The sequence below is a fragment of the Vigna unguiculata genome, chromosome 7, assembly GCF_004118075.2.
Source record: "Vigna unguiculata cultivar IT97K-499-35 chromosome 7, ASM411807v1, whole genome shotgun sequence".
Taxonomy (NCBI): domain Eukaryota; kingdom Viridiplantae; phylum Streptophyta; class Magnoliopsida; order Fabales; family Fabaceae; genus Vigna; species Vigna unguiculata.
In genome coordinates this window covers 40,609,442-40,632,013 of record NC_040285.1, presented here as the reverse complement: position 1 = coordinate 40,632,013, position 22,572 = coordinate 40,609,442, and the positions used below count along the sequence as shown (strand labels likewise).

The 22,572-nt window shown below is 34.1% G+C and overlaps 2 protein-coding genes and 1 long non-coding RNA gene across 3 annotated transcripts; 1 reads left to right on the top strand and 2 right to left on the bottom strand.

Moving 5' to 3' along the window:
* Positions 1–1,417: 1,417 nt before the first annotated feature.
* Positions 1,418–6,025, bottom strand: LOC114191680 (transcription factor bHLH128-like). The gene is made up of 5 exons (XM_028081023.1): positions 5,599–6,025; positions 5,061–5,455; positions 4,916–4,981; positions 4,744–4,812; positions 1,418–1,917 (listed from the first exon to the last, which is right to left on the bottom strand). The coding sequence occupies exons 1-5, from the start codon at positions 5,921–5,923 to the stop codon at positions 1,864–1,866; spliced, it is 909 nt and encodes a 302-aa protein (XP_027936824.1). The 5' UTR covers positions 5,924–6,025; the 3' UTR covers positions 1,418–1,863.
* Positions 6,026–6,494: 469 nt separating this feature from the next.
* Positions 6,495–16,442, top strand: LOC114191679. Its single transcript, XM_028081022.1, has 14 exons — positions 6,495–6,992; positions 7,073–7,202; positions 7,293–7,497; positions 7,588–7,688; positions 8,295–8,416; positions 8,506–8,597; positions 9,581–9,686; positions 10,475–10,629; positions 11,552–11,679; positions 12,021–12,142; positions 14,871–14,968; positions 15,058–15,320; positions 15,458–15,917; positions 16,022–16,442. Exons 1-14 carry the CDS (start codon positions 6,732–6,734, stop codon positions 16,095–16,097), a joined length of 2,319 nt encoding a protein of 772 aa, XP_027936823.1. The 5' UTR covers positions 6,495–6,731; the 3' UTR covers positions 16,098–16,442.
* A 3,990-nt stretch (positions 16,443–20,432) lies between these two features.
* On the bottom strand, positions 20,433–22,075 carry LOC114190897. Its single transcript, XR_003605882.1, has 2 exons — positions 21,968–22,075; positions 20,433–20,729 (listed from the first exon to the last, which is right to left on the bottom strand). It is a non-coding gene; the product is annotated as an uncharacterized LOC114190897 (long non-coding RNA).
* Positions 22,076–22,572: the final 497 nt, after the last annotated feature.

Here is a 22,572-nt window from a genome sequence, read left to right as displayed (position 1 = left end):
TATATATATATAATATTTAAAAAATGTTTAAGTATAGATAATTATTCTTCAAAATTATTAACAGTTTATATTCATTATTACAGTAAAATGAAATTATAACTTAATTGTTGAATCTATAAATTTACTTCTGTACAAGTTATTAGCGTCTAACATTTAATAAAAGTTACACAAGTTTAATTATATTTAACAAAAGTTACATCTAATTATGTATTTAACAAAAGTTTAATTATATATTAACAATTAATTATTTTTATAAGTAAATTAAAATCAATTTGTAGATAAGTTTTTTAATGAAAAATAACTTTAAAATAATTCTTTTTGTTTAGTTACAAGAAAAAAAAAATATGACTGAAAATAAAAACACTAACCAAATTTTAGAATCTAAATAACTTGCTCTATTTTTTTTAACTATATTTCAAATAAACTTAAACTTACACATATTATCAAAAGAGAGTTGGAATCTTAAAATTTCAGCGATTGTAAAACAATTTGTTATATTAGAACCAAATTGATAACTGGGCAATAAATCTGATAATAGTTTTTTTTTTTTTTTCAATACTTCTCTAATTAGGAAGGTTTTACTTATTCTAATAATTTAATAACTCAAAATCAAGCAAAAAAATACACTCCCTCCAGTTTACTTATATATTGTCAGTTAGTTAAACAAAGTATATGAATTAGGAAAAAGTATTCATATAAGAACCGTAAATAATATTAATATATTGAATTAAGTTATTTAGTTTAAATAAAAACTATATTATTAAATATAAACACAACAAAATAAGTTTATTTTAATATTAACTCAAATAAATAGCTACACTAATATAAGTTTTTCATTGTTAATTATAAAGAATTAATGAATTAAAGAAAACTGTGAAGATATTTTAATTAAAAGAATTTATTCTGTGACTTATTCATTAGTTTTGTTATGTATGTGTGAGAAAAGAAGTTGTTTTGAGAGTGTGGTTGAACCAAATACAGTGACAGATAAGTGATGAGAGGTTGTGTGGTGGTGAAAGGCTTCTTCCAGAGAACTCCACCAAAAGTGACAGATACAATTCACGAATTGCAACCTTAACTTCAGTTCCTCATTTGTAAGAAATTACAAGACAATTTTTTATTTGAAGTACAGAATATTTTGAAAAACATTTATTCACTCATCCCCTGTCTATCTCCTCCTGCAGGAGCATATTTAGAAACGAAGCAATTTGAAATGGAATCAATTTAAGGTTAATTCATTTAAATGTTTTACAAACTGTGAAATTTCTATCTAAACATAAGTTCAGACAGTGTACTAATCTTAATCTTGATCTGTTCTAGGCGAAGAATGATTCCTTTTTCGGCAAAATATGTCACAGACAAAAATAGTCATTGCATATTGAAGAAAATAACTCTAAACATGAATGTACAAATTTTCTTTGACATTGGTTATAAACTTGTACTACAGTAATTCGTCAAACAATAACGAAGAGACAAAATATATTTCATTCCTAACTGGATCAAATTATGAACAGGATTGGAAGTTTCATTCTCTAATTCATCCCATTCTCACTTCTATTCTGGTCCTGACTCCAAAAATTAAATTAATCACTCATTGTACCATACTTACCCAAACAAAGGAATAAACAACCTCCAAAGAAAATCAACCTGGACTTTAAAAAAGGCAATTCTTGAAGAAAACGAACAAATTTTCCTAGACTACCATATTACAACATACACTGTACAATTGTAGAATTGACAATCTACAGACGTTCGGTTTCTTCATTATTCATTTAAGTAGGTCGGTACAAAATCAGTTTTCTTGCTTTGCCATCAAAACCTTGACTTCTATGCGCGTTTGCATAGAATCTGGTAAAACAAATGTTATTTGCTTTGTGTGCATCCGCAAGTGCAATTCTCAAGTTCTTTGTGAAGCTTCTGAAAGAGGGCGAAAAGAAAAAATCTTGTTATCAAGAACAGCAATTAACTAATGCTTGAATTATTCTGTGTAGCTCTTATTCTTCATGATATGTAAAACACTTTGTAATACAGATAAGGAAAACAATTCTGGAATCATGACTAAGGAGACCGCAATCTACTTCACATCCATCCTTTCTTATTCTACTGCTAAAAAAATTACAGCTTAAACATGTACCTCGAGTGTGATAGAAATATCGTATTGATAAAACAAAATTATACAAGAAGTTAAAGAACACTACTTTTTTCTTGTCCTCCTCGTGTTTGTATGAACTGTTGTTATAAACATTGGTTGTATGAATATAATTTTCTCTAAAGGATAATGCTACTCATAAATAAATTCTGTACAAGTAAATATTGATTAAGATGAGTAATGTGATAGAACAAGTTAAATTAATAGTAAATTAAAAACAATTACTTAAAAGGAGTAAACCTCCAATTCAGTATTTGAAGTTATAATTAATGAAATTAATAAAATAGCAATTTTATCCTTGAAAATGTACATTATCCATAAATTTAGTCCTTCAAATTGTAATAGAAGGTCAAATTAATGCCTGAAATAAATATAACATGATGAAACAGTCCTTAAATGTTATCAATCAGTTTAGTCTTTCAAATTGTATAAGATAAATCGAACCTTAAATATAAAAGCTTAAATCAATTATTTTTACCTGTATGTAGGCTTATATTTCGCTAGTAAATTAGAAAGAAAGTACAATTAAATATCTAGACTTAGGAATTAATATGTTTTACCATTGCAATTTTAAAGACTCGATTAATTGGTAATTAATTTTAAGGACCATATTATTTTTAATCAATTTCAGATATCAATTTGACCATCTATTATGTTTTAAATGACTAAATTGATAAATGTACAATTTTAAGGACTGACTTACTATTTTATTCTATTCATTTTAAAGAACAATTTAATAGATTATTACCGTTTTAAAGACTAAATAAAGCATTAGTAGTCTCCTCGTGTAAAAAGTGTAGTAAAGGTTTGTTGTTAGTGCATCACAGCTTATGGTAAATATACATATAAAATATTCCAGGGTAAAATTGTAGTCGAAGCTTATGTTAATGCATCGCTGCTTATAAATAAATATAAAATATTACAGTATTCGGTATGCAACAAAAAGATCATCATGCAAGGTGATACTCGATGAAACCAGCTGCCTGACATAGACATGATGTTTTAAATGTACACGTAACTGGAGTATTAATTAACGGACAGGCATAGCAAGTTCCTAACATTGACATTGCTAAGATCACCTACGTTACAATTTTGTCCTTTATCTTTGGTCTTAACTCCCAACGAGAAGACTTTTCAAGGCAACTTTGACAAAGTCACTTCAATGTAGTAGTGATGACCCTAACTATATTAAGGACTTAAGGTCGGAACAGCAAGGGAAGTTAAAACTAGTTTACCATGGTCCATTGCCCCTCGTAAAAAAGACAAAAAGTTGTTGAAGTTTGCAAAATTATCCAAAGGATGAAAAGTGTCCAAAGGATGAAAAGTGACTATCTGAATCCTAATGGAGCTAGAGTGCGGCAGCTTTGGAGAAGAGACAAGAGTTAAGGGATTGAGACTGGGCTAATTGGCTCGGGGAATGGAAAACTATTAACTCTGACAACTTGTAAAGATGTGTCTCACGCGCAAGACATGGGTGAATGGAGAATAATTCCGGTAGTCAGAAGCATTAGTTCTAGTCATGGTAGAAGAGAGTGAATGCAGTTGTGCTATATTGATTTGTTGTTTCTCTTTGCAGTCAGAAACTTTGATTATTTAGGATATGGTTTATGTTAGTTCATTTGGAATGTTACAGAGGAAGTGGTGATTGGCTGACGGGTTAATGATGATGGCTAGAGGCCTTGGTAGTGGATTTGCTTGCCAGTGTGGAAAGGTGCTAGCTACGTGAAAAAATAGCGTTGTTTGAAGTGACCATATAGCACAGCAATCTCAAGGGAGGACAGTAACATTGCCCTGTATCAGCATGTTGTTTGTTTTCAAGAGCTAACGCACGTTTTAGGGGTGCTAAAATATTGAAGAGCTAAGCTTGGTATTGAACTATTTTTTCATCAGCAGCTGAGGAATGTCCAGGCTTGACAACCATTAGCAATTTTTATGATTTTACAGGGAACTAATTGGTCGAGACGTCTGATATGAAATTCCTACGACGAAGAAACCGGGGAGGCATTTGTTCATGTATGTTGCGAAGATTTATCAGACAGAAAGTGGTCCCGTCTCGAATTTCCGTCAAGGGATCAGATATATGTTTGATACACCTAGGTTAAAGCATTCAGTGTTTATGCCTTCTCGTGGGCTCTTTAACTCAGTCTTGTTAATAGGGCACATTTTCCTCCAGCAATTAATTTATAGATTACTTCATATGAATATTTCTTCTAAAACTAACAACTCCAGACAGTAATTAGCATTTAATGAAGGGTAAGTTTACTTAATACTCCTCGTCCGTAAGGGTTGGTAAAAAGCTTAACACAACAATAGAGATAGAAATGGCAAAAGGGCAATTTTAATTGAAATTCAATTTAGCAAACAAAAATAATTCATATTTTACGGAAATCATACACCAAATGCAGTAACCTTTTAATACCAATGCTGTCCAATTCTCACACAAGCATGTTATAAGACACCGTGATTGTAGATAAATAATTTGTATAGTGATTTCATATATCGGAAACATTTAATTCATATTTTGTGAATAAGCAGAAGAATGAAAAGTATTGGAGAAAGAGATAGAGAGGGAAGGGTAAGGTTGTTTTACAGACCTGAACCTGTGTTTGAAGACCTTTAATATGCTGAACGGCCAAATCGAGCATGTCTGCATAGCTTGTTTGCTACAATGAATTAAAGACATATTGAAACAAGATTAAGAGAGCTTCCCTATATAAGAGAGCAGTTTGACACAAGAAAAGAAAGAGACGGAAATAGAAATAATACCTTATCCATATTAGGTACAAGATCCTGCAATTTCTTGAGCTTTCCACTTATTCTGGTTCTTCTCTCCTGTGTGTGAAGTGGATGGAATTGAATAGAAGAAGGAGGAACGAGAAAGTAAAAAAGGTAGGAGTAGTCGAGGAATTACCCGTTCGGCAATGCTGCGGGGATGAGTGGCACAGCCTCGCTTAGCACGGATTTTACAAGGGACGGAATCTTCAGGAATGTGCAAGAGCTTCTCGACCGTTGCCATCTCGAGAGTGGTCTGTGGAAGGCTAAACTGAGATTCCAAGGCGTTGAGGCAATGGAGAATGTCTTGATCGCTGGAGTTGGAGCTTTTGGAGCGCTTAGTCGGGGGAGCGGAAAACGCGATGGAATTAGAATGAGAATGAGAACTGTCCCAAGGCTCCATTCCGAAGGTGGCATGATCGCCGAGCACCACATTGTTAGTGTTATCGCCGCCGCAGAGAGATTCCTGGCAGTGACCGGTGAAGCTCAGCTGGGACTTCAACCGAGAGCCCCGCGTGATTGTGAATCCCGCTCCTGCGTTGCGGCGTTGAGTAAAGATGAGACACGTGGACAGACAGACAATTGGGCTGGGCCGGGCCCGCCCTCGAAGAAGTGGGCCCGGCCTAAAAGGATCATTTGGAGTAATAAAAATTGAGGAAGGATAAGTAAGTAGTTACCATTATGGTTGTGATTGGCGGTGGGGGCGGTGGCTGTGGAGGCGAGGTGGGAGAGGAAGCCGGCGGGAGAGCTTTTCTGGCGGAGCAAGGCGGATCCGAGGGCGTGGTTGTGATACGATGTTTGGTCTTTGCAGGTGGAGTCGGAAGAGTCTCCTCCGGAATAGTAAGGGGTGGGGGTGGGGCGTGATCCTCCGATGAGAGCATCGACGGTGGTGGTGAGGAGAGAGCCCGGCGCGGAGCCGTAGCGCGTGAGGCCTGTCGGCGCGTGGCTCATGGAGTGAGAGGAGGAGGAAGAAGAGGAAGAGGAGGAGGAAGAGGGATACATGGGTGGAGAACAGTGGAAAAGGGAGATGAAGAAAGTAGAAAGGAAGTTGGTTTGGTTTGAGCAATAAGCAATTTAGATAGAGATAGATGCGATGGCATTGGTGGGTGTATGCCACTTGTGGAATACTTTAAGGCTGCCTGCGCATTGTGCAATTGCAAATTGCAATTGCATTGGCCGAGTGGCATTTGGGTCACGTGCCACTTTTTTACAAACACGACCCCATTCGTAGTATCGTATGCCAATGCTTACAAAAGTCGCCCCCATTCCCATAGAATCTTTTGATTCCTCATCCACTCTCTCCCCCACCTCCGATTCTTCTCTCCTTTCTATTTTCCTTCATTTTTATATTCCCAATCTTTTTCATTTCTTTTAAATGTGTACGGATATTAAGTAAGATAATGTTTTCCAGTTAATTAACAGAGTCAATATAAGGTAAAAAAGAAACATATTCTGAACCATTTCAACGATATTTTGATATTATTTTTTAATCGATTAGTTTCTCTCGTTTTTGGTAGTTTTCGTGGTCACCGTGCTGTGGGATCATTTTTTATTTATTATTATTATCGTAAGATTGCAAGATGAAATATGTTTATTTATACATATGAGATTATGCGGATGCATTTAATTTTTATGTTTGGTTGGTTTTATTTATTAATTTAAAAGTGAAGTTGTGGTGGATTTAAAATAATGTTGTGTGTTGTGGGAGGAATTGGTGAGCGTTCCCGTGCATGGAAATGGGGAATTGTGAAGATGAAAGAATGGGGATGGATGATTTGAATTCTGATTGGTGCAGGTAACGGGTACGGGTATGGGTTTGGCCGTGAGAAACCTCAGCTGGTGGAGCTTGGTCGTCGGAGTTTCCAACATGGCGGTGCTTCTCATCGGCGCCTTCCTCATCTTCCAAACTCATCGTCTCTGCAATGGCAGCATCCCCGTTCCAGTCCTCCTCGTCTCCCTCGCCGCTCCCGTTAGGGTTGTAGTGATGTTCCAAACCGCATTCGCCCAACAAGCCGCGGCTACCCTCATCCTTCAAGACTCCAACGATCTCTTTACACGCCACCGCAGACGGGTGGGTAATCACATCTCCTTCTCCTCTTTTTTTCAATCTTCTTTCTTTCGTTCTTGATTTTCCATTCAATTGATTAACAGGCTATGTACAAGAAATGGCTCTGCTGGAGTCGATCTTCGGCCATCCTTGTCCTCCTTCAATTTCTCTTAGCGCTCTACTTTGTGCTCGATTCTATTCGCTATTTCTCCTCCCCCAATCATTGTCTTTTAGGTAGGTCGTAGGTGAGTCAGTTCTGGAACCCTCTCTTCTCCATCCTTCTTTCTACCCATTCATTCTGTAATCTTAACCATTGTAATGCAGATCCCCCATGGAACCGCACCGCTTTATTCGTATTCATCTCCCTCGTCTCTTTTGTTGCCATACTCCAGTGCTTCACGGGATCCGATGTTATCAAATGGAGGTCTTTCTACGAAGCCCATGATCACGCTTGGAGATGCCACTATAGTGAGGTCTTCGATTATGGCATACGTGAGACCTTGTGTTGTCTAGGCCGCTTCGATTATTTGTATACACCTATAACTAAACCTTACCTTTCTCCCGCAACTACAATGTTTCTACCTATATCTCACCTCTGCTCCTTTAATAACTAACGCAGGAGTTCGGCCGAAGAAGATGAAGTCTATTCAGTTGCACGATTACTTGGTGATCTTGTTGCTTATCGTGCTACCGGAACTGGCCATCTGGAACTCCTGGCAGGTTTCTTCTAATTTTTATCTCAAACTTGTTGCCTTTTTATGCTTTATATATGTCGCACAATAACATCGTTCTCAGGGCAACTTTTTTAGTTGAAGCCATAACACACATCAAATACTTGTCAAGAAAATGAACAAGGGTAACCACGCCAAGTAAGGCGGATTTAATATCCTCCTTGAGACAAAGCAGCAAAACCTAACACAGGATATTTACTACAGTTATCTAAAACCAAGCCTTATTAAAGATTTTTCACTACTAGAGGCCACTGGCTTGTTTAGTCGTCTACTCTATTCTGTCTTTCTTTTTTTCTCTTTTCATCATAAACTCAGTACATTACCATAATTGTTAAATGCTAACATATCAACTACCCTCCATTATGTATTGCGGTTTTCCAATGGTTGGATCAGAAGCAAATGTGGTTGACTTGATGAAGTTGAGGGATGTAGCCGGTGAAGGATTTATAGTGATCTAAATAGGATATTTGTGTAATGGGTCATCTTTCAGATGGACCTGTGGCATATTATTGCAATAATGTTGACCTGCACCAATTTAGTTTAACCTGCACGTCAGCTCTTTGCAATTTTATGACATTGAGTTTTTGTTTTTCAGCTTTAGCTTTACTTCAAAGCCATGGAAAATCTACCGAATACTATGAAGGATCCATGGAAGCACCAGAGATGCGAATTAGGGAGGCTGAAGATCTTCATAAATTTGCTGAAGCTGCATACACAGTATTACCATAATAAACGAATTCCAAACTAATCTTTTGTTTTTACTAACTTGCTTTGAACATCTATTTTGCATTCAATGATGAATGCAGGGTCCATTGCTGGATGTTGGACGAAATCCATGTGTATTTCCTTGTGCGTGGCTGTATAGACAAGGGATTTTGTCTCCCTGGACCCGAAACAGGTGGCATTTTTTTTTGTATACAGTTTTAAGGTCTTTATAACCGAATTCTCATTTTCTCAGTAGCATGAACTTTTTAATTTGATTGCTATTGGTTGAGTATTAATTATAACTTTGTGGTCAAGGTGGTCCTGATACTTGTTCACTGTAACTTTGAAATGATCAATAAACTTCAAATTGTATATTGCTTATCAATGCAAGGTGTTTGGAGAGTTCTACTTTGCCCGTTTTAATTTATTCTTCTCAAGTTTTTCCTTTCCAGTCAGTGTCTCTAAAATGGTACTTTCCGCTCATCTATGTAGCTTTTTTTCTTGTCTGTGTTGATATTTCTTCCGTCTTAAGAAACGAAAAAGTATTATTTCATCGTAGTTTGATTTATGAAATCAATAAAAAATATGATGTATCCAAATATATGTCAGTTAACTCCAAAAGCTTAAGTTTGTATAAACCGATGTGTACTCATTCTGTTTATTGGAAATTTTGATACAAGATCAAAATTCGGTTTCCTGATTTTAGTTCTGGGAGGGAATTATTTCCACTTTTGAGGTCTATGGTTTTTTTTTTTTGCCTTGCAACGTTTAACAGTTTCATGAATCATGAAACAAAAACATCATAGGCAAAGTTATATGTTAGTGGTGAATATTCGACAACGAAGTAAATGTGAAGAATGAAGAATAGTGAATGATTGAATTGGAAAAGGATAGGCTAAAAGAATATGCGAACAAAAGAATAAATGGCTGATGATGTACTTACTTTTACTCAATTACCACTATGCATACCCGTGTTTACAAGAGAAATTTCTGAATGGTTGTTGATATTTTTATTTAGAACTTAGTGGCGCTCAGGCATACTGATTTTTTTACCTTTGGTTTTCCTCTATTCTGTGTCTCCGTGTATCCCTTTCCATTACATCCTTTTCAATTAACAAATTAAAAAGTTTCGTCTTCAACATTGTGATTTTATGTTCCTGTTTCATATCTTCATAGACGACCTGTACTGGATGGTGATAACTGGTGGCGAGGTCATGCTGCGGCCTTTCTAAAGTACGTCAACTTGCCTCCGGAAGTGCTTAGACAAGGACGAGTCAGCCAGGTTAGACATGGAAACATATAAAGTTCTATACAAAAGCACTCTTTATGTTTTGAAAAAGTAAAGAGGGCATACATGGGCCTGAATATCAGTAATAATAAATAACATTACTTAAAAGATGTTGCCACCATTTATGTTTTAATTTTATTTACGGTAGCCCATCATCAACAAGATATTACTCATCAAAAGAGGAAGATGTCCCGAGTCAACAAAAAAGGTAGATTGATCATGTGATCGATGGAGAATTTCACAATTTGAAGGAAATTAAAATGCATTTAATTGATTTCAATTCAAATTGTTTTCATTTTTCAAATGTTTGTTTGGATAGGACAATTCAAATTTATTTAATTTTATTTTTGCTTGGATAGAATATTTTAATTACCACCAAAAACAAAAAAAAAACTCATTTTAATTGTAAGCAATATTAAATAATTTAAAAATATCATTTGGTTATGGCTTTCAACATACGTTGGGGAGATTATATTTTTGATGCCAAGTTTGTTTTACCTAACACCAACAAGGGTTTTTTTGATTGACACCAGTTGACTATTTTCAAATTTGAAAACAATTTTAACTACCCCATTTTTCTTTTGATTTGAACTCATCAGTCTATGTCCTTGTATTTTGATTCCTAGTGGTCGTAAATTTTTAATTTTAAAAGGTTGGGAAACTCAGCTCTATCCAACTTGAGATGATGACAATATACTAAATTTTGTGTATGATATATGAATATTTCTATTTTTATACTATACTGGCTTAATTATATTTAATTATTTAGATACCCATGCCAGGTCAAGTGTCAAGCTACATATTTTGTTGTGGTTCTACATCATCTACAATCTGTAGTAATTGCTATACGTGGAACTGAAACCCCAGAGGACCTAATAACTGATGGGTTATGCAAGGAATGCTCCCTTTCTGTAGATGATTTGGCTGGCTTGATCAAGTATTTTTCATTCTTTTTCCTTTCGTCCCTCTGACCATTTTCATAAAGATATATAACCCTAGGGTGGAGGTGAAACTTTACTAAGAATTCCCAATTAATTTATTGATAAAATTCCCAATTAATTGTGATAGATATTTTTATTTATAGTTGCATATTGTATAGGAACTATGAAGTGTGATGAATGAGTGAGAAAGAGAGAAAACCCAGAGTGAGAATACAAAATTGTGTTAGAATTGTGTTTATCATATTTGTTCTAAAATCACAAATCACAAGCCTATTGACAGGATAATACTTTAGGACAATATTTGTATCAATGCAAGCAATTTCTGTTGGAAGTGATTGATCAAGATTCAAGGACATCACTGTTTCAATTAGCTTAGGCCTGCGTTGTCACTGCTTATAATAATAACATACCAATACCCTGTGCCCTGAGAATGATGGGGCAAAGTGGGAAGCTTATGGAGGTACTACTAGGGTTATGATATTTTAAGCACCAAAAAATAGCCCAGTTTTGTTTATGGAATAACTTTTGTTGAATTAGTATACTGTTCTGAATCTTCTAGAACTATGCACAAAGCAAGAAACAATCCTCACAATTTTAAGATGCAAATCCTCTGGTATTGTTGCTGAATTGATTTTCAATGACAGACTCTGAAGGGGGGCCACATGCATATCCTGGAAAATGAATTATGACTTGTTATGCTATGCTGCATGATTATAAGCTTTTTATAAACAAAGGCTAATGAGTAATGACATCCCTACTGAGTTACTTTTATCTGCAGAAATAATCTTCTCTATATATATCTTGTAGTTTCAGTTCCAATGTGTAATAGTTTTATATTGGCCAAAATGTATAGATCCTTTCTATGGCCCAACACAATATTCTGGTTCCTCACTTAAATATTTTATGCCCTGTTTGCAGTTCCAACTACCTTCATTATGATATAAAGAAACATGTGGTTTCATCTTTCCCTCACTATGGGCATTCAGGGATAGTTGAAGCTGCACGAGAGCTTTTTATGCAGATTGAGGGAAATCCTGAAAGGCCTGGTAAGAAATAATTCAGGTTTTTTAAACTCGTGGCTCTTTGTTATGGAGAGTTGGTCTTATCAAACTGTTTCTTCTTCCTCTTTCCTACGCCATTGAGGTAATTAAGTAGGAAACTGTGTAAGGAATTAAAAGGGAAAAGTTTTTATTGGGATGCATGAAAATGCGTTCTCCTATGTTTTTCTAGTACATTCTCATGATTTCCTATAAAAACATTTTTTTTTAATCCTTTTATAAGTTCAATGCATAGAACTGAAATTGTATTTAATTTAAAAGCATTTGACTTGATTACATAAAATGAATTTCATTTTTGACAACAATTGTTTTTCGAAGTGGAAATGCAGACTCTGAATCCTATGGACTTCTTTCTAAATTACTGGGATTTGGTTGTGAATGCTTTGGGTATAATGTCCGAATAGTTGGACATTCGCTTGGAGGCGCTATAGCTGCATTGCTTGGACTGCAAGTACGATATTTCTCACTTCAATAGGAATAATTACTTACTATCCTTCTTTAGTAAAACATAATTTGCTATTTTATTGCTTCAAAGAACTAGGTATTCATTGAAAGTCTATTATGAAAACAATATACAGGCAAACAAATATTAGAAAATACAGATTGTAGATGCAAATATGAAGCTGTCTTGAGGACACAAGCAGGGGATTGAATTCTGGCCTTATCACAATGTTGCAAATCCTCGAGTTCTGAATCTTTATGAGATGTTACTCAAGTACATGAGTTGCTATAATTAAAACTAAAACCAGCATCCATCGGAAGAGATTTGACTAAAGAAAGTATGAGATATTTGGAGTTATACATCCCAATTGTATTGCATTTTCAACGAGCAAAAAATCTAACGCAAAACCTATAAATCGTGGACAACTTAAAAGCTAACTTACCTTGTGAATATGTAAAAGAAAATACATTCCTTTTGTTTCGACTCATTATTTGTCCTAAAATTAATAAAGGAAATTGGATAAAAGATTTATCTAAATTTAATTTTTTGTTGTATGCAGTGGATTGTTGGGTCCGTCACTACCTTGCATTTTTTTGAGAAATTTTTGTTATCTTATTTTTAGTAATTTTCATTATTAGGGTGAGAGATATAAAATAATTCATTGAATCAAATGCATCTTTCATAGAAAAGAAAAATCTATATATAATAGCAAACACATTAAGAAGCTGAACAAAAAAAGAAACAAAATAACTTATTATGTAATATCAATAAGATCTAATTATATTTTATTCTAAGATCTCCTTAAGTTTGAAAATACATGTTCATGGTTCACAACATGTTGATGAAACAATTGATGACAATAGCAAGAAGGACCTTTGTGAATATATAAACTAGTTGATGCTCAGTTCTGACATGGTTGAGAGTGAAGAATTGTTTTTCAACAAGTATATGTGTGGACATGGTGAGACGGGTTAGAAGCAAGGTGATAGACTACAATTAAATGCGTGTTTAATGGATTCTTTGTCTATTGACTTAGCTTGTGAATTGCAAAGGTAATTTCTGGTCTAGAAATGGTTAAGTACATAAGTCTTCCAATTAATCTTCTATGTACAAAGAGATCCTCGATGGGGTCATCATCATCTAGGTTAAGTTTGAAATTTGGATCCATAGGTAGTATACTTGGTTTGCTACCTAAGAAACCAGTATCATCAAGTAAAGATAAGGTATAATTTCTTTAACAGAAAGAGATACACTTGCTGGATTTGACAATTTTCAAGCTTATATGGTATTGGAGAGAACCGAAGGATCTTTAGTCTGAACGAAACTCAATGTTAATTGTACATTGTTAACAAAAGAAGAATTAGGGCTTGCTAGGATAATATCATTCACATAGACCAACAAAATGACCAATGAAAAACTAGAGCCATGAATGAACAAAGAGTAATTATTTTTAGATTATGGAAAACCATGGTATTGTATTGTTGAGTAGAACATGCATAACTATTGTGTAGAGGCTTGTCTCAGTCCTTGTATAGACTTATTCAACTTGCAAACTAATCCTTATGTTCTTGTTTTGAAACCTTGTGAAGTATCCATGCATACTTCCTCAAATAACTTACCATATAAGAATGCATTGTTGATATTTAACTATGGTAGGCTCTAATCTTTTGCTGTAGCAATGGCTAATAAGATCCTTACAAAAGTAAGTTTATTCATTGTTGAGAAAGGGGGTTTGAGAAATCAATCTGAACTTGTTGTGCATAGCCTTTGGCTACCAACCGAGCTTTGTATTTGTCAATTGAACCATCAACATTATATATAAATTTAAAAAACTCATTTGAACCCTATGCAATGTTTGTCTTCTGGTAAAGTTGTTGCATAAGCCAAATATCCAAAAGCTTTTAATGAGTGATAATCAAGTTTGGATCCATATAGAACCTGACAAGGTGATATCTGTTGTAGTACTGGAGAGTCAACCCAAACCCCCTTAATTAGAAAGGCTGCAATGGAAATACAGTCCCCCCAAAATTGGATTGACAACTTATATCGAAGTAAAACGACCACAATCATCAACCAAGGTTAGGAAAAAAATTTCTCTTGTCATCATAGGTAGGCTTAACATTAGCTGAGGTTCCCAAATGTCACAATGTAATATATCAAATAATGACTGAAACATCCTGTTGAGTGAAGTGAAAGATAATCTTCTAATCTTTAGCAAGAGGACAGACGTAACAATTGGAATTAGAAAAATTGTCTGCAATATCAAAAGGTATTTCATTACTCAAAAGTCGAAGGCTTTATCAGATAAATGTTCAAATCTAGAATGTCAAACAGAGGCATACTTACAAGAAGAATTAACATTCTAAAAGAAAAAACGGTATTTTTACTAGTGTTAGAGCAAACATAATAAATGATTATACATAATATTTATTAGATCTAATTATTTTTTATTCTAATACTGATATTACATAAGATCAAGGGGTTGTTGAAAAACTCAATTAAGCATTGAAAATGAAGGGCTAAAAAATTCACAAATGGAAGATTATTTAATAAAAGCAGATGCAAACATTTATTTAAGTCATTAAATCATCATTGTTTCCTCTAGTACACATCATTTTGAACAGTCAGTACTTATTATACTCAAAGAAAAATTTCCTTGCACTTTTTTGTCTTTTTTAGCTGCCGTCTTTAAGCATTTGATTTTATAGCACCAAATTAATTCTGGTCTTTCCCACAGCTCTATCACCGCTACCCTAATCTGCACGTTTATTCATTTGGGCCACTCCCTTGTCTGGATTTAGTTGTGGCAAGAGCATGCTCAGAATTTGTGACAAGGTAATTGTACTAGTAAAATGTTTGATTTTGGTCATCTCTCTTTTGGTAACACTTTTAATTTGGAAATGAATTTATTCTTTGTGATGCAGCATCATATTTGGAAATGAATTTTCATCACGCCTTTCAATTGGATCTGTTATGCGGCTAAGGGCAGCCGCAATCACGTCACTATCACAAGATCCTAAAACAGATAGTGCCATGATTTTCAGACTTGCTCGTAGGTTTCTATACCTAAGCAAATATCAGAGAAATAACACGAATGCCGAGAACGAATCCGAGCTCCAATCAGGGATCATCAAGGATGATCAAAATCATCAAATCCGCAGAAGCCAGTGTGAAACTGATAATGAAGGTGTCTAATCTTTAATAGCATATTAGGCATGTTTGAGAATATATATTGTTACCCTACAAGTGTTGAAAATGATCAAAATCATCGTAATCAGTTTGTTAAAGGTGCCTTTTCTAAAAAGATTTCCATTATTGCAACAGGTAGCATTGAACAAGATAATCAGACTGCTAAAGGGGGTCTTGCTATATCCAACTATGGTGAATATATGTCTTTCGATAGTGAAGATTGCCTCAACAATGAGCACGAAGAATGCTCACTTTGGTCTGACGCTAGGGCGAGGGATCATTCTGTTGGAATTGATAATGCCAAATTTACAAATGCTTTTGCTAAAGATGCACGTTCAATTGATGATCCAGTGTCTCAGTTTATAGAGACTGTTCCAGATTCTGAAAATCCGTCTTCCAATGACCCCCCAGAGCTGTATCTACCTGGTTCTGTGATTCACATTGTACTGGAGAAGCAAAGATCACAATCTGATCTTAGGGCGTTGTGGAGAATACAGGAGAGGGAAAAATGTTATAAAGCTTACATGGCAGATAGAGAAAGCTTCAAAGATATTATTGTTTCACCATCTATGTTCCTTGATCATCTTCCTTGGAGGTAAGACAGATTACAGAACCATAACCTTTTCTCATTTCTTAATTAAACTGTTTGACTAGTTCTCACCCAAGTTACTTGGTTTGGTCAATTGTTGGACTTGCCAGATGTCATGATGCTTTGCGAAAGATATTGAAAGCTCAAGCTGCCAAAGATCAAGTAACAGTACCTCACATCGTCTGATATATTTTTTTTGAACAGCAGTAGAACTTACTGGCATTCAACGTCAAACGAGCTGTACTATTTTTTTTGCTCTCGGTTCTTCCTACATTGATGCCTCTCGATGAAATCAAGATCTATACCATTTTTGAGAGAGTGAATGTGCTTATTCGTTATACTGTATATAATTTCTGCACTTGTGAGCATGGACAATAATTTATACTGTTCATTATTAGAAGTGTCACATGATTTGAAAGGGTCATTTGTATCATAGTTAATTTAATTAAAAAAATGTAATCTGTACTGTAATTAATTTGATTACTATTAAATAAATTCCACTGTAATTAATACAATTCATTTAAAAGGTAATTTGTACTGTAATTATTTTGACTATCGTTAGAAAGACATATTTTATAATAATTAATGTGATTTCTATTAAGAGAAATCATTACAAAAATTACAATGTTGAGTTACATAAAAGTTTATACTTAGATACAGGATAACCTTTTTTTTCATATTGTTGATACGTATTAATTAAATATAAAATTTCTTTTATTTTTAAGAATATTCAATTTAGTATTTTAGAACTTTAACTTCTAATCTCTATAATAATTTATTTATTAAATAATACTCTAGTTGATAATGCATAAAATCATATTGAAATGGCTAACTTTATAAACTATTGTGTGATTCTCTATGTATATGGCATGACGAACCTTTGTCACACATATGATGATTTGCATAGAGAACAATAAATTACTGGTTTTTTACTACCTCGCAACTCTGTCATCTCGGAAGAGTAATTTGACCGGATGCTCCTTAGTATATGGTGTTTGGTGTTTGGCATGGCTGAAATGTCATGATTATGTTTTCAATATTGTAAGTGAATATGATGCTAAGCAAGCTTTTTTCTAAAAGAAACTATCATGGCTAGTTGAATGAATACTCCGAATGTGAATTTTGGCTAGTTTAAATTAGTTTATTCGTAAAATAATTTAACTTGTAATTTTCTAAATCTTTTTTTAAAATGAATTTATGGGAAAACCTTCATCCTTGTAGACAGCAGAAGAGCATAACCAGTTTCTGGTTTGAAAGTTCCATGACTGCAACTCTGACATGCAAGAAGTGAGCTAGTTAGTCCATTCTGGCAGGAAACTGAATGAAAAGCTTTGAGAATTCAGAGGCTTTAACCAGTTTGGATGAGTAAAATTAACATGTGCATGTTTTATATTGGCCTTCCTTTTTGAGGTGGTACTTCCTGAGTTCAGCTCTGAAAATGTACTATGCATGCTGTACGTTGGATGCTACATGGAAGCTGCACAACTCGTTATGATCAGAGAAGAGGGGAAAAGAAAAGCAATTATATGGTCCTACTCTCATGATTAGTGTATAAAAAGGTGAAAGCTTGATTCTATGAAATCAAATATATATATTCAAATAAAATCTAAAGTGAGCCAAACTTTGGAGTGACACTGTGAGGTTTTGACAAAGCATGATGATTTCTTTGCGGTCAGACACCACGATGATGTCTTGTAGTTGTGCAGGCACAGAGCTTAATTAAGATTCTGTCTATTCACAAGTAACAGCTTTGGAGTAGCATTAATGATAGCAACTGATAACAAGTGGCAGTGACAGTGCTGGACTGTGTGAGATGGTAAGTGGGGTTCATCATCCAAACATTTTCTCCCTTTTTAGGATTCAGAGAATAAAAAACGAGGACATCAGAAAAAAGAAATGAAAAATGGAAGTATGTTACTTGTTGCAGCCAAGTGGATCGTAAGGATTTCTTTGTTGTCAGAACTCAAGATGATGTCTTCTGATTAAAGAGCCTGAGCTAAGAAAAGTGCTTCAGACAAAGCTATCAGAGCTTACAGTGATTTATAAATATGACCACATAAGCCAGGGCCTTAAACTTCTAAAATTACATTTGAAACTTTACATTATCATTTACCCAAAAATATTAGGCCCCCACATGAAAAGTACGAGTATTTTTTGTTTAAACACAAACGTTTTGGGTGATGCAAAGCTGCATAAGATCCCAATATAGCTTTTATTTGGTGTTATATAATGAATGGATTAGATTTTATCTGTTTTGGGAAAGCCATCATTTTCAATTTTTGTTAGCAGTCTACATGTGCAGTTAATCTACAAATGTAGCAAACATTGAAGGCAATTCATGTATGAAAAAATAAGAATGCCCTGTACCATTTGTCTTCCTCAACTCCACAAAATTCTAATCTCAATCACTCTTTCAAGAGTTAAAAACTGGCTAGGTGCACCGTTTTATTTACTGACAACAATCTTGGTAGAATGAGAAAATCCAGGTCAGAGGAAACATGGTGAAGACAAACTTGGCTCGTAATCACTTTTCTTACCAACAGTCATTACAATAGATATCAATACACATTTATCTTAGTCCATTTCTGACTTTTACTTCAAAAATCCATAAATAAAAGTTAACATAACATGTTGAATCCAGATTTTCTACTAGATTTTTTGATACTGTCTTCTGCTGCTGAACATTGATGTTAGTAGTATTTATTGAGATAGGCCTTGTCAAACACACGTTATGAAATATAGATTGTATGAAGGCAATTTTAGTGGAAACTGGATGAGTATAAACATTTAAGGCATGGCACCTAAGTTTGTTGTGGTGTGCCCACTTGATTCCACATTTTAGGAGGCATGAGGACAAATTTGGTGAATGTGTGGATAAAAGTTTGATACTTGCATTGCAACCTTGGGTGGGTCACTTTCTCTTTATTACTTTATGGACTATTTAGTATTTTGCGATTGACCATTCTCCTCATATTTTAATATCTTATATAGTACACAAGTTTTTAAACATCTTTTTGTCAAATTCAGATACTTTTAATGACAGATCCTCCTTAGTTGCAAGGCAATTGTGTTAACTGTGTAATTCCTAATTTGAATTTTTCGTTGGTTCCTCAATTATAACTCTGTATTACATTAAACTTGAGTTAGAATATTTGTTATAGTTCCACACAAGCAAAGCCAAGGAGATATAACGTAGCAGCCTCAAAAATTGACATATCTGTCGAAAGTAAAGGTGAAGGGTGAAGTAGTCAATTCACTGTGATTTTGGAATAATCAGAAGTTCAGAACATGACAATATGTTTCATAACGTTTGTTTTTCTTAGGAAGTTTATAAATTGATGGGTGTCCTTATCAGCGCACTGCAAACACAACTTCTGTAAGACCACTGAAAACGAAATAATTGAAATTGCAGTTTGCTTGCACATACAAAAAATCATTGCAAGTTTTAAAAAATGGAAATGGTATTAAAGAACTTTATGAAGTGTAAGCAAAATTTGATTTTGGGTCAATCCATGATTCACCTTTTGAAATTAGGGTATTTGATGAGGTGAGAAAGTAAAAAAAGAGAAACATTGGATACCAAAGCGAGTGAGAATTTTGAAGGGAGGTGAATGAGTTGCAGTAATTTGATACATTTTGAAAAATTGGAGGAAGCCAAAGACTTTTCAACCAAAACAGAGGAAAGTTCTCGTCTGGTTCGTTAAGGACATAAGAGAAAAGATTGTGACCTGTGATGATTAGGTTTCCATTTGAAATAAAATACTCAAAATGAAACCAATAGACTCCACGTGGGTCCAATTTTCACACAATATATCTTCATCTTCAACACCCCAACCCAATCATTTTACATTAAAATATGTTTTGTTTTGTTTAACTTGCTTTTTAAGATAGTAATGTTTCAATTATTGATCATCCCAATATTCTTCTCTCCTTAAGAACCTTCTCTCTAAAGCAACACGTATTTCATCTCCACAATACAATTCATTTTATAATGCATATCCCTCATCCATCTGAGATGTTCAATGTTTCTATTCCTTTTTCTTCTTTACTTTTTTCAAGAAAACACATGACAATCACATGACTTGATTCAACATTTATATCAAACTTTTTTAAAGCATGATTTAATCTGAGAATTTACCCTCCAAACATGTAATGTGCAGAGAATAACCGTAAGGCTTTACGACAAAGTGACAAAGGGTTTGGCTGTACCGAAATAAAAGAATAGTGTTCCTGTGGAAATCAATGAGTTGAATTCCGAAACTTACTGGCATACAGATGCAAAGCATATGGATTATTAAAGGGTACATAAAAAAATTAGAATGAAAACGACATGCTATACTTTTATGTTTTGTCCACCAACATGATTGAGTGATTGAAAATAATAATAATAATAATAGCATCACAATGACTTTTGTAGAATATACCGGGAAAGAAGAAGGGAAATTGGTATATAATGTAAGATATATCCATGTTATAGCAATGGGTATATCATTGCTGCATGCACGGTTTGAACTATAAAGATGAACACTTGCAATATTGTATCAGATTTTTCTCAACTGGGTAGCACACAAATCACGGGACTAAAAAACCATGATGGACCATTTATGCTATCTTTCATGTTATATGTCGGATCTGCAACAAGCATGAAATCTACAAATCTAATTGCTCCAAGAATAGGTTCAAATTAATAAAGTGATAAGAATTTAAATGCCTTGTTAGAAGGTGCAGGTAGCAGTGTCTGAGATCCATGTTTCCTTTTGTTGATTCATCTCTCTGTCAACAGCATCTGTTTTCTGATCTGTAGCTGAGCAGTCACATCTGGAATAACACGCGGAGGAGTGTTATCATTTATTGAACAAGCGTACATGTTTAGGCTACCATTAATATCATTAATTTCTCACCTAAACTCTAATTTTAAAATATCATCAATGCTTAAACTATGTATATGCTAATGAAACTGCACAAACCCCCATGTAAAAAAACAAAACTGCCATCATCAAATATACTCCTTGTAGAGCCAAGTTTGACCTTTGTAAGTTTCTATTGAAACGATGAAACACAGTTTATTTTGTTTTGTAGATTACTGTGAATTTGTTGAAAGTTGTAAACACATGCAGTGGAGGAGCGGAGAAAAGAGTTAACATAATATCCAAATTGCATTTTTTAATGTGGTGGTGGCCCCCGGCGGCTGAGGGAAGACATTGTGCTTTTTTGAGGCCTTTCATCATGCACGTGGTCCACGCCTCCCTAATTATGTTATGTTATGCCCTCTCTCACACTCACACACAAACAATTTTTGTTTCTACATACTAACTTAATCATCAAATCCTCCAATCTTTCTCATCTTCATATATCATACTGCATACACACACATACGCCAATCTCTTTTCTCATTTTCTACTAAATATTTCATCATCAAACTTAATCATTAAACAGTACAGAGTTGCCTTTTTCATCATCACAGCTGTATGCAACTATATATACTGCTATATTTTATTCATTTCCTCTTCTCTTTCTCTTACATCACTCACTCCAACTAATATCAATTCAATTCACCCTAAACCCTAAATCATTTTCCTTCACCCATGTATATATATTCTTCTCAAGTGATTCATTTTTCAATGAAAGAAGAAAAATGCAAATGAATTAGGACGACAAAGGGTTCAAAATTGTATCCCAAATTATAATTAATAACAGATTTTATGCCAGAATTAGTTAAAAGCTGGTTGGAAGATGACAACAGCATTTGGTGGTATTGTTGACTAACTGAAAGAAAAGGGTGGAGCTAAACTTGCACACAAGTCATAATGAAGATCCAGAAAAGTATACGAGGTTGATAATTTCCCTGTATGCACTGTATATGTTTGTATAAATGCTTGTATGACATAAATCTGAATGGTTTACTTTTCAAACACCAAGAAAACGATTCAAACACTTTATAATGGATAGATAATGATGTATTACTGGTTACTAATAATATATATAAAACCTAATTCATGAAGATACACAGCTGGCTATGAAGATATTAATAATAAAAATAATGAATGGTATTGTACCTTAGATTGTCCAACCAGGAAAAGCTGGTGCAATGCAATATCAGGCATAGATCTATCTTCTATATTCTATCCCTACTTTTTTACATATATATGTAACAATTTCATACCATGTCTAGTGGCACCTAGCTCCACTTTTCCTTTTATAGGGTTCAATATAAAAAATTAAAATCAAATTTAATTTTCAATTCATTAATCATGTGTCATTTACTTGTAAGTATTTTCTGAGAACATAGAATTGAATCACAACGGTAGAATTGAATCAGAAGCTTGAAAAAAATGAATGGTACTAAGATGATACGTTTTTGAAATAAATAAAAGTAAACAAACATATAAAATTAGTTGAATAGAAGGAGTTAAGCATTGACAGGGAATAAAAAAACAACTCAATCAAAGCCATGACAGAATTAGGTTAAAATCAATTTTCCTTCTTGGGAGACAACAGAGACAAGTAGAATCAGATAACAAAAATTATGTATAGAATGGGTTGAGAAGTGTGAAAATGTCTTTTTTTTTTCTTCTTATTGTTTACAATATCATACCTTTTGACATGTGTGCCAATAAAAACAAACAACAAAATTCAAATCTGACATGAAATTGCAACCTTT

Bases quoted from the DNA above. Each gene is read 5' to 3' on its own strand.
- LOC114191680 (XM_028081023.1), bottom strand. From the start codon at position 5,923: ATGTATCCCTCTTCCTCCTCCTCTTCCTCTTCTTCCTCCTCCTCTCAC. The intron at 5,456-5,598 runs GTAACTACTTAC...GCCGCAACGCAG, and splicing joins CGCCAATCACAACCATAATG to GAGCGGGATTCACAATCACG. The intron at 1,918-4,743 runs GTCTGTAAAACA...GCCCTCTTTCAG, and splicing joins GTCTTCAAACACAGGTTCAG to AAGCTTCACAAAGAACTTGA.
- LOC114191679 (XM_028081022.1), top strand. From the start codon at position 6,732: ATGGGTTTGGCCGTGAGAAACCTCAGCTGGTGGAGCTTGGTCGTCGGA. The intron at 7,689-8,294 runs GTTTCTTCTAAT...TTTGTTTTTCAG, and splicing joins CCATCTGGAACTCCTGGCAG to CTTTAGCTTTACTTCAAAGC. The intron at 11,680-12,020 runs GTAAGAAATAAT...GTGGAAATGCAG, and splicing joins GGGAAATCCTGAAAGGCCTG to ACTCTGAATCCTATGGACTT.